The sequence below is a fragment of the Trachurus trachurus genome (assembly GCF_905171665.1).
Source record: "Trachurus trachurus genome assembly, chromosome: 9".
NCBI lineage: Eukaryota > Metazoa > Chordata > Actinopteri > Carangiformes > Carangidae > Trachurus > Trachurus trachurus.
The window spans coordinates 17,752,070-17,764,650 of NC_139895.1; the positions used below are offsets into that span (position 1 = coordinate 17,752,070).

Sequence of the window (12,581 nt, forward strand, 5' to 3'; positions counted from 1 at the left end):
AGTTTTCATGCACCTTCCCAGTGTTTGTGGTGTGGGAATAGTAGTTCAAATTTCAAAGGTTTCTCCCAGTCTCTGTTGTCTTTCTCTTCAACCCTGACTGGAAACAGAACTGATGCAAGACTGGTTTTGGCACGTATTCTCCGAATTTTCTCTTAGCATCCGATCAGAAAAACAAAAAGCAGATGAAAATAAGAAGGAGTTGACCCCACAGTTGTAATTTTGTTTCATTGTTTCTTTATCACTGGTATTCAGAAAGTGTCTGTTAAGCCTCTCTGTGTTGGCATCACGTACCTGAATTCAGCTCCCTGCTTCTTCCTTGGCAATCAAAGAGAATGCTAACAGGCTGTTGTTGCCTTTTAGTCTTATTGGATTCACTGGTGCTGTGCTGAGTTTCCATCTTCCAATATGTGACCCGAGAGGCATTGTGGTCTGTTCGCTCAAGCAAACTTATTTCACTTGAATTCTGCAGGGTTATATAGTCTATATACTGTATATATATATATATATATATATATATATATATATATATATATATATATATATATATATATATATATATATATATATATATATATATATATATATATATATATATATATATATATATATTTTTTTTTTTTTTGTCCATCTCTCCATTGTTTTCTCAATTTCACAACTTGGCAACTAATTGCTGATACCCACCACTTAAAGAAATTGGGCTCAGTGAGGAGAATGAAAGAATTAGACAGAAAATGACAAGCGCAACAGATCACAACCTGCGCAAGAGCCAAAGAACCCTTACCATGTGAGTCTCCTTCCAGAAAACACAGAAACCAACGCCGGGCTCCCAGGCAGTGAACTCGGGCAAAACTGTGAAATACTTTGTCACTGCTTTGGCAACAACGGATGACTGTGTGCTCAACATGTGTGTGAGTGTTTATACATCATTTCCCCTGGAAAGTGTCACACTCGCGGGTGGGCGGGGGGTTGGTTCTGGGTGGGTTGCGGTTAACCCCTCGAGGTCTCCAGGGTGCCTCTGCTGTTTGTCAGATTCTCAGGGTTTCTCACCCTTGGCTCTTTGGGATGGTCTGACAGAGTGTTAGACTGGCAAAGAAGTGCTGGTGGGGCCATTAGCTGCTTGTCTTCCTAGTCCTCTGAGAACATGAAGGCCTCATTAGCCCGGTGAGCTCAGCTGTCCTCTGCTGCTGAACCTATTGTCGTTGGTCCACTTGTGTGTGTATGTGTGCATACAGTATGTGCATACACTGTATGCTATTAAGAAATGACCTATCCTTCATGATAGTCTAGTGCACCACCATTTTGAGTTTTGACAGAACACGACCAATCCAGTATGTGTCTGTGATTATCTTAATAAGGCATCAACAGGCAGTGGAGTTTGAATAGACGCTAAATAAAGTAATTTATACTTATTTTCAACCTACAGCACTAGTTCAGGTATATGTATATGGCTTTCAGCTGGTCTCTCCTTTTAATGTATCAAACCCCAAACTCCTCTTCTGATACTGAGTGAATGACTCTGAAATGTAGTGCTTCACTTTTGTTGACACAAATAATGACAGGCTCAGTGTGTCAATGTAGAGCTGGACTATGGACAAAATAACCAATAAAATGAATGCGCATGTGCTCTAAAAGCCGTCGGGGGTCCAACCTCATTCAGTAAAAGCCTGTTTAATTAAATGCCCGGGCGATTACTAGGCTAGTATTTGAATCTGCGATAGTGAAGCATTCACACAGTCTCTGTCACCACGAGTCCACGACCTGCTGCTGCTGCTGCTGCTGCTGAGAGCTGTGGCCGCAGACGGCTCCAAAGATCCTCAATATGTAACAGGATCGATCACTCTCCTGCGCCGATTGATACGTTTCGTTTTTACCGTGCACCACTGCCATGCATGAGTGCCTGTTGCAAATACCCGCCTGGCTGGTTCTTATAAATGCCTGGGCTCCAAGTTGATTTAGCGTATTAAACGCCCGGGCCACTAATGGTCATATACGGTACACAGACAGACGCTTGCTTTATAGTTATGTTCTCAGGCAGACACAAGACACTTGATTCACTCACTCTACATGTTTGGTGTTTGTTCAGGTGTTTTTTGGTTTTATCATTCCACATCTATTCACCTGAAAGTGAAATAAAAAGAACAAGTGGTTGTTTTGCTTCTTTTTATGCTAAATACTTTGTACTTGTACTTGTACTTTTGATACTTAAGTATATTTTTTCACAAGATACTTTTGATACTTAAGTACATTTAATGTGAGCTACTTTAAAACTTTTACTCAAGTAATTTTCTTATGCGTGACTTTTACTTTTACCAAAGTCGTTTTTTGTTATGGTAATTCTACTTTTACTTAGTTATTTTTTTCAAGTACTTTATACACCTCTGCTGTGAACTAATGCATTTTTAACAAAGGTCTGCCCAGTAAATTGCCAATAGCTACAACAAACAACCACTGAACCAACTTGCACAGTATCCTTGGTGGATAGGTTCAATGTCTTTAGATATTTAGGTGTTGATATCAACAGTAAAACAGGTTTTCTTGCTGTAGTCATTCTTTACTCACTTGTGTCTGTGCTTTTGGCGGCTCACATGGTCGTCATCATCAGACAGTCAGACTTAGTCATCATGGGAGAGTAGGTAATTAAGCTTTCCACTGTTCTGTAAAGCTGACATCAGTAAGAACTACAAATACGGCCAATTGCTTTAGATTTCTTACATATTGTAACTTTAAAATTCTGTGTCTTTGTGTGTGTTTTCCAGGTGAACGAGGAGACAGTGGAGAGGCTGGTGGTCCAGTACCCTCACATCGTGTTCAGCACAGTGATGCAGGACTGCAAGAGAACCCTGGAGAGAGCTTATCAAATGGGCTGGAGCCCCAACACGTCGAACACTTCGTAGCTATTGCTGGATCACACAAACACAAAACAAGTACACATGCACACAGACATACACAACTACACACAGGCCATTTTTTGTGTACAGACGCACACAATATTTGCAGCTCAGTCATGTTTGCTTCTCACCCACTGTTCAAACATGCATGTGAACATGTAGCTACATACTCACAGATTGAGGTCCAGTCCATCAACTGGTTCATTAAAAAAAAAAAAAAAAAAAATCACTATAATATGGGCCTCCTGTTTTTTATAATTGAGTGATATGTTACACATCTACCAATCATAAGTTGTAGTCCTCATCATCACTGGCTATAAGTTAGATTACATCAGACAATATAGTGTACTTTCTTTGACCAGAGTAAGTGACTAGTTTGTTTTGGTCCAAAGCAGTGCACTAACAAGTGTTATCTGATTTCTACTATAAGTGAGTTTTACTCAGTTAATCGAGTATTAAGTTCTCCACATCACCTTGATGCATGAGAAGGGTGCCGTCTGGTCCTGAACATTTGAAAAAAGCACCCTGAAGACATTCAAAGACACACAGTGATGTTTGGATCAGAGTTATTTTGAATGAAAATAGATTGATAAAGGTTTGTTGCCCCAACTGGCACTGGTGTCCCAGAGCATCGCGCCCATGTCGGTCTGAGATGTTGACTCTCTCTGAACTGAACTGAACTGCTGCAGTGAGGTCACACCAGACAAAACAGAGACTTGGACTATCTGGAGACAACATCTGAACACTTCAGCCTGGAGGACGTCAGAACTGCCAGGGCTTCAGACCACACTAGAGGCATTTTGAGAAATCTGTGGTGTTTTTTTTTCTTCTTCCTTTTCTGCGTTTTTTGGATGTTGAGTACAGTGTTAGGGGCATTGTGGACTCATGTACATTTGAGATTGTTTATCATTTGAAGAACAGAGCTCTTTGCTGTGACTCAACATGCACATTGTCATGGTACGGAAGAAAGATTGAGGCCAGAACCAGTCATAACCCTGGCGATTATACTCTGAAAGTGCATGTTTACATTGAGAACCTTACCTTATTTTTTTCAGTTGGATATAAAGTACTGATGATGGAGGAAGAGGAAATTAACATCCGTGTGACTCGGGATCAATGCTGCTTTTATTGCCATGCATAGACTTACCGTTGACTGAGCATTACCTTGAGTCATCACAGAATGATTTCAACAGTGCTTGAAATAGAAGTTGCCTTTACCCAAAAATCCTGGGTCACATTATCAGAATATTAACCACAACTACCTTGATGACAGGTAAGAGGAAATGTTGCCTTAAGTGGTTAGTAATTGCCATCCAATTAGTAACCTGTAATTGACCCAGAATTTAATAAATAAATGTTTATCTGCTCTGTGTTTATCAGATACCCTTATCCCATTATTTGTTCTGATATATACATAAATATATATAAATATAAATATAAAAATAAATACTGTGTAGGATTTACTTAACCTAATATTGGTTTTGAGCATATACCCGTAACATTAGCTATGTAGCAACGCAATGAGGGATTTATCTTTCTTAGTGGTGTAGGACGTAACGAAAATAACTGGCTTGGGTCTATAACCAGGGCCAGTAGAAGCTGGTAGGTGAGAGTTGATCTTTTTCATCTATTCTATAGAAACTCATTAGTGTACAGTTAAAAATGCAAATAACCAGGGTATTTTTCTATGGTGTGAACCAGTTCTGGGCTCAGCCTCCACACACTGTCACTCAGATATGAACAATAGCTTACTGAGCTTTGGGTTTGAGTAGAACTGTAAACTTTCTACAGAATATAAAGACAATTAAAAACACGTTCATTTTACCCTTGTCAGGATTTGTAGACTTTAACTGATGGAGAGTTTCTCCCTCGGCCTGGTTTTGTTCTGTTTCTGTTCTTTTGTAATCCCCATATGCACTTTCTTCTCTGCTAGATGTTGACACACTTGATTCCTGATTTGTTAAGGCAACCGTAAATGACTGGATTTACATAAAGATGAATAAAACACTACTACTTAAAGCTTTTTTTCTCTTTTCCTTTTGTATGTGTGGAATTGAGGCAGGAGAAGAATATTCATGATGACATTGGAATCACTTTTTCGTTCATTTTACATGTGTGGACTGCTTAAACATTTTTTTACTAGTGTTTTTTCCCCCCAAAATTTTTTATCAGATCGGTTACATTTCAACACGAAGATCACCATGACTATAATGGTTGACATGATGAAAATTTAAATCTAACACAGATTGCATCTGTATTCTCAGGTTAAATGCAAATAAGGATACCAGCATGTTTTCCATCACAGCCAAAGGCCTTGGAATGCGCAAGTACAGTATGATATACCGAGGACTCTGTATTGTTAGAAATAAAGATGTTTTCCACAGATTTCCATGAATTGATAATGTCTTTTCTATTCAGCACCATGACACAACAATCAACCTGCATTTCCATGTAGGTACACTTGTGATTTCAAGGTTACAACTGTTGTCACAATCACAGGAGCTTCACATCTGAGACAAAGTCAGGAGACATCAGCCTGCTGCCAAGCAAGACAGCAGAGGCCTCAAAGAGCTAAAAAGCTGTCACTCAATATGTTGCCAGTCTTTGACAATATTGTCCCTTTCAAGTGCCTGTTTTACTGTTCAATGTGTTTGTGCTGTTTCATGTCTGGCGATCAAACACAGGAGATAGCATCAAACAGGATGCAAAGGTTGGTTCTTCTCAGATACATTCTTACTGTTGTCAACACAATTTGTGTCAGTGCAAAGCACAATTCAGTCAAGGAGCTCTGTTTTTTATCAGCAAGTTTCTAAATACATGTGTAAACACAGATATGGATTCTTCCCAGGCTACATTAATGTACTGTTATAATTCCCGCACATGTGTCTTTAAAGCTGTTATCCAATTTTTGCCCACCAAATGTCTTAGTGTCGATTTGGATTATCATTTTTTGAGGGGGTGCAAACCTTTGAGTATCAGCATTAAAACACTTTACCAGGGTCCGTTTTTGGAACTTTGCATTTCTAAAAATCCATCAGATGCTCATGGAGAAACCAAGACCTGTGCTAGCCTATCTCACAACCACCTACTGTTGCCGTACTACAGTATATCTAGTCATTTTTATGAGCTTCTAATTTCAAAGTTTTCCCCAGACTGTTATAAAACTGTGGCGTGTTGTAAGGCTGTAATTTGAGGTATTGCACCAGAATGCATTATACTGAAAAGACACAGCTCTGAGATCAGTCTTATAATATCAACTTCACAAGGTAGTATTTGTCAAAGTAATGGGCTATTGTCTTGGATTGCAATAGATTTCACAGGTGTTCATTATATCATGTCCACCCACTGTAACCATCTGAGCATCATTCACTCACAACATGGGGATTAAAATGTTACAGCTGCTGAAAAAAAGCACAGTTGTTAAATACAACGCAGTTAAAAGCCTATGTGTGACTTTCTCTGAGATTTTCTAAGAACTGTTGTTTGTTTGACTAAAAATGCCAAACTTTGCACAGGAAAAACTGAAAAAATTGGAGCAATTCTCGTAAGATGATCGGTATTTCACTTAAATCTTGAATTTCGCTTTTATTGGATGGTAACAGTGTAGATACTGGCAAGAAGCAAAGTGAGAAAGTCTCTGGCAAGAATCAAACCACAGAAGATGCCAATATCTGATATGTGACTTAACCACTAAGTCAACATGACTCACTAGATCATGACTTCTGACTAGTGGATTGTCACTAGTTCTCGAGGGTCTTCACCTAACCCTGAAGTGCACCACTGTGGCGCTACCATAGAGACTGTTTTGTGCTTCTCTCCAGCTGATTTCTGGACAAAGTGGTTTTGACCTGGAAGTCCGTGAGGGACTCAAAGGGTGATTTCCTTTGAGACCTGCACTGTGTCTATATAGTATCAGCCACATATCTCACTCTTCTTCTCCTCTGCTCTTGTTTCTGTTCTCACTTCCTTAGCACAATTTCCTTGCCCCACACCTGTCCTTGCTCCATCACCTGTCCATAAGACACAAAAGAAGGAAATATTTAGTAAATGATGTCTCCCAGTTGTATTTCTGGATGTTGTTTATGTTGGCCACAGTATATCAGCAAATAACGCATAGTATGTCAGCATGGTGAAGGTAAAAGGTGGGGGGAGACTGGTATTGCCACTCCAGGTCGAAAGACTGTCCTTCAGTGAAGACATTTTCTCTAGTTAGAAAAACTCTCCTTCAATAGCTTGACAAGCAGAGACATTAATAATTTGGCCTTTGGCTTGGTCTCCTTTGCATCTGGTGAAGGGTTTCTGATTTCAAAATGACAGTTTTTTTCTAATATATCTAGTACAAATGAGCTGATCTCCCTGCATCACTTTGCCCCCACCTCTCTCTTGGGTAAATTATGCAGCTTGCGGAATTTTACTGCCTGCCAATTAGCGCCTTTGCAAATGTGAGTGTATGCCATCGATTCTCCTGCTGATTGAGGTGGATTCCATCAATGGCTTACACTCCTTGGACTTCTGCAATATTCATCAAGGTGGAGGGAGGCGTTCGGCCAGCACTTGGATGAGAGACTGCCCTCCGGAAAGGAAAAGAGAGTGCAGAGCGCGGCAGAATAGCAATAGAGTGCAGTAATTAAACTTGGTAAATATTCATGTGGTCATTACATTTTTAATGAGGAGTTGATAAGAATTGACACTGACCATACAGGACATTTGTCATGTTGGACCTGCAAGGACGTTAGTCCAGTCTTACCCAGAAAATTAGTGTTTTTCAAGACCTAATCATAGCTGACATTGACGGATGTCCTCAACTGAAAAGGTAGCGGCTCTTTTGAACTTCCTCACGAGAATTGATGCAGTGCACCTATACTCTTGATGAAGGCTTTGTTTTAGAAACTGGCAATCCACCCTTCTCATGAACTTGTGCGGTGACAAGAAACCAAGTATGTCAGAGTCTGTTTGTAAAGCATCAGCACCAGAGCTGGGGGGCTTGAGTCAATACGACATGCAGTTACTTGTTGATCCAGCCAATGGTGGTGCCCAAACCATAGTCTGACGGCATGATTTTATCTCCTGCCACTGGGAAATTCCATCTTGGTGGTATCCTAGAATTATGTCCTGTCTTTCACCTTACCTTGATCAGTCATCTTTCCCTCAGATAGGATCGTTGTATTAAAATAGTGTCCTCTTTCTCACTCGGACCCACAGACTGACTGCGGAGGGTCTACTCTGCTAAAGCTTCCCTTCATCCTATTCATCCTACACTGAATCAACTTTACTCTGGCATCTCCCAGCATTCCCTCCGCTTCACCCTTGCCCCCTCCAAACCCATATTCTTCCTCTCTCCTACAAATTATGTCAGTCATTTGTCTACATCTGGCTGGACTTCTCAAAGAGCTTCAGTATTTATCAGCATGTAAAAGAAAAATATTTCCTGTCCATCATCATATAATGTTCTCAACCCGCTCCCCAGAGAAGAAAGGAAGTATTTTGCTTGCCTATAGCTACCTGTGGTATTCTGCCTGCGTATTGACTTGTGTTGATTCTACAGTTGAGAAAGTGCACCGCGTTGAATAGTGAAGATGTTAATGGGTTGACTTTGTAACTGACACTACCTTTGAGCTGCAAGAGTGAGCGCAGTGTTGGTAATCATGACTCCAGAGGAGCCTGTGCAGCTCAGGCCCCAAGGAGACCCACAGAGAACACCAGAGGAGTGTGTTTGAATTACGCTGGCTCGTTTACTTGTTTTGGACGGTTGATGTCGGTTAGAGGAGGACAAATTTCCTCCCAGTAACTGCACTGGGAAATTGAACTTGAACACGATAGACCCCGGCAGTCCTCAGCTTGATGTATGAAGATTTATGAGTATGAATATTTCTATAATGGTTTGCTTCTCACCAGGGGCTACAACTAAACCAGCTTTCCTGTCCAATCCCATAAAGATAAAAAGAAATGAGATTTGTTAATCCACTGAATTTTGACATCCTCCCAATAGGCTCATTCTGACTGCCTGGGGAAAATATCAACCAATGCGTACCTTCAAAAAAAGTGAGGTGCGTGGAGCACACGTGTCGGAGGGGATAATGAAGTCACTGTGATTCCACCCCCTTCGTTGCATAGCTCTATGTAGATGTTGTCTCTCTGTCTTTCAAGCTAGAGTTAATTGCGGTGTTTAGGCAGAGCTCAGTCTAGCTTCTAAACGGCAAAGGTTAATTAGCAACAGAAGGATCTCCACACAAGATATGTTGACATTTACATTTCCTTCCTGGCTAAAACGAGAAAGAACCCCATTCGGTGGCTTTGGGATGGGACAGGGGAGAAAAGCGATTCCTCTACAAACATCCTCATTTCTATGCAAGGCTTGGCGTTGATATGCAGATTTGGCAGTTGGATGACATTTAAAAGTAGTTAATTGTGCAAATCTTTGTTTTAGACTGGAAAGGTCGTGGATAGTGAGAGTCTTTCATCACGAACTAACCCCCCCTCATCAGCACAGCTGCAGAGAGAGGAGGGGTGGGGGTTTGTTGGTTTCTCCACTGACCGCCTTATAAAGTCGCCCAACGCTTTTCAAGGTGGTTCATGAATATTTATATGCACAAACTGTTTGGGAAATGAAAATTAATCTTCAGTCCAACGGGAGATGACTCGGCTATCTGTTTTCACCAAAGAATGTAATTCTCGCTGTTCAGGACGAGAATGCTCCATTGTTTTCTTTTTCATATTCTTAAATGTCTGGATATCAAATTAAGCATGTTGCTTCTTGATGAGGGACAATTTTGTTTTATTGCAATGTGTTCTTCCTCTTATTACAGCACAACTAAACAATTCAGAAATGTGTCTCTTATAAGATTTGTTTGTGTAAGGCTTTCTTCACTTAGCTATTGCAATTTTTAGGTAAACTTGTGCACCAAAAAACATCCCTCTCTCTGGAAGCAATATGATAATATTAAATAGATTTATTGCATGTACTATTTTGTCCATATTTTGAATATTACCATCTAACAGGCAACAGTGGTGAGAAAGCGCAATGAATTGAAGATACAGCAGGTGCACAGATTGGAAATTTTACACCTGGTTTCACCTGAATAGCACAAATGGATACATAATTGCTCCATTTCATCACTTCCCTTCGCTGGATGACATTAAAGGGAGCTCTTTTGAGAAAATGGAATAGGGATGAATACATCCAACTGGGGACTTGAGCAAAGCTCAAATCTGATCATGCGTATTTCTATTTGTCTTTCCGCTGAAAAGAAAAACACTTTCTTTGATTTAACTACCATTAGGGTTCCTCCCAAGGATACGCCAGTCTTGTTTGCTCGTTGAAATAACTTGGTGCACATTTAATCAATGCTTGATTCACGGTACGCCCTTTGTTTTCTCCTTGAAGCACGATCTCACATCCTCCCCGGGGCGGTTTTCATCAATTAAAATAGTCCAGCCCTGTTGTAAAGCTACAGATGGCCAGCGTCAGACCCGACCAGATTCAGGGTCTCCCAGCCAACTGCTCTGACATGTCAGACATGCTGGTATGCCTTGTCACTCCCCACTCCTCCACTGTAACAAAGGTTGGGCCAACTCCCCTCTGGAACGCCTGGCCCAAGTGGCTCGCAGAGACGTGAGGCGTGACGGAGCCCCAGTCTCAAGGCCAAGAGTGCACCCCCAGACCTCCTTTCAAAGCTTCCCCTCCTTCCTCCACAACTTAGTGTCCATTTAATCCTTCTTCAATTCCATCTCTCACCACCAAAACCCTCCAATCAACACCCCCTCAGCTCCCTCCAGAGCACTTTCTTACTCTCTCTCTCTCTCTCTCTCTCTCTCTCTCTCTCTCTCTCTCTCTCTCTCTCTCTCTCTCTCTCTCTCTCTCTCTCTCTCTCTCTCTCTCTCTCTCACACACACACACACACACACACACACACGCACGCACACACTCATTCATTCATCTTTGCATTTTCCTCTGTGAATTCTCCCCTCATTTTCCATCTCCAAACCTCACACTTGCTACTCGCCACCTCTTGGCCCCTCACCACCCCGACCGCCCAGTCCCTCCACCCACCTCGGTTGCTATCCAGGGGTGTGTATTTCACGCCCTAGTGGCTGGACAGGCTCTGGGTGATTTCCCAAGGTGGGGACTGAAGGTTGGGCAGGAACCAGTGGTGTGGAGTGATGTCAGAGCAGAGACTAAAGATTTGTGTGTCTGTGTTTTTGTGTGTGTGTGTGCGGTGTCACTGCATATCTATGTGTCTGCATGTGTAGGAGTATATAGTTTGAACTCCCTTCAAAAGGCCAGCTGTACAAATTCTGCTCTGAATGAGAGAGGTGTTGAATTAACAAGCCATACGAGGCACCCTATTCTCCTGTGTTGCTCCATACACTGACCTGGCAATAATGAGGCAGAGACATATTACAATGGTTCTTTATGGGTTATGTTCTGAGCATTACTAGACCAAAGGGGCTAATGTGCTGGTGTGCGGAAAGTCAGATGAAATGACAGTGCAGCGAGCCAACTGAGCGTAATGAGAATATTGTGTTTTGAATAAACCGAAATGGGGTGAATTTGCACAGGATGTGGGCCAAGGCAACGTTCCCTGCTGTGCTCTTTAGACAGTGTTCGGGGATCTTTTTCAAACCAGCATGACAGTGCTTCCTCTGCTGTGGCTGGCCTCTGAGAAACAGGCTTCATTTATTTATTTACCTCTATTTACTCAGGCTAGTTTGACCACGCGTTCCAGGCTGCTTTTCAGAAACACCCTGCTTCACACACATTCAGTTACACACATTCGCACCTCTGGGAGCCAAGGTTTCCCCACTGTTGTTCACCAAGTGTTTCTACTTGACCAGCCGGGTGTTAATTGCCTTGCTCAGGGTCACTTCCACAAAAGTTACTTGGGAATGTGCTGGCTTTTTCCTCTGCTCTGCCCTCGTGTTCCCTGTGCAGGGATTTGAAGAAAACAGCCGTGCAGTCAAAAGCCCAATTCTCCAAGCTACCCTCATGACTTGTGCAGAAATAGGTAGATGGAGGAAAGCTGTTTCGAGTAAGCCTCAGGTTTTTCATAGCACTCACTCATCATTTTTCAATGGGGATGTTAACTGCATCCTTCTGGCAAATTGTATTAGGCTCCATTTATTGTCCTTTAGTAAACTGCCCTCAGTATAATTAGCTGAATGCCAACACGTCAACACTGCAGCTACGTGACGACCAAGCATGTGTATGAAACTCTTGTGTGATGTTGTTCATTTATAGCCAGAAATGACTTCATCAAAAGGAGACAGGATTTGTATCTCTAAACTAAACATGTTGAACAATACACTGGTACCAGCATCAATGCCAGACTGTGAGTGTATATGTCTGTGTGTGCGTGGGTGTGTGCACCAGCGTCTGTGCTTATAGGCGTACTACGTGACCAGCTTCCAGGAGACTTGTCTGCATGTCCAACTCCCACTATTGTAATGCCATAAACAACATGTAAAGGCACTATGCAGGAAATTAATTTCTGTGGTAAAAATACTGACAACCTGTCTCCTCACAGCTATTTTTTTTTCTTAAGATCCTGCAGTTTTACTGTATGCAGATTTAAAAGGGGAGAAAAGGAAGGAACATACTTTTGCCTCCCAGTTTTCTCAGAATAGTTTATCAGCTTGCTCTTTCTCTTTCTTTCTTTTTTAACAAAAGCAATGTTGATGTAGATGACGGGTAAG

At 41.6% G+C, this 12,581-nt stretch overlaps 1 protein-coding gene across 3 annotated transcripts in view; it reads left to right on the top strand.

The window, feature by feature from the left end:
* Window positions 1–5,169, top strand: part of fbxl17 (F-box and leucine-rich repeat protein 17) — a 223,210-nt gene extending 218,041 nt beyond the window's left edge. For all 3 annotated transcript variants that reach the window (XM_083979537.1, XM_083979536.1, XM_083979538.1), the window contains exon 11: window positions 2,757–5,169. In XM_083979537.1, coding sequence (XP_083835663.1) covers window positions 2,757–2,894 — 138 coding nt within the window. In that variant the 3' untranslated portion in view covers window positions 2,895–5,169. The remainder of the gene's footprint in view (window positions 1–2,756) is intronic.
* Window positions 5,170–12,581: the final 7,412 nt, after the last annotated feature.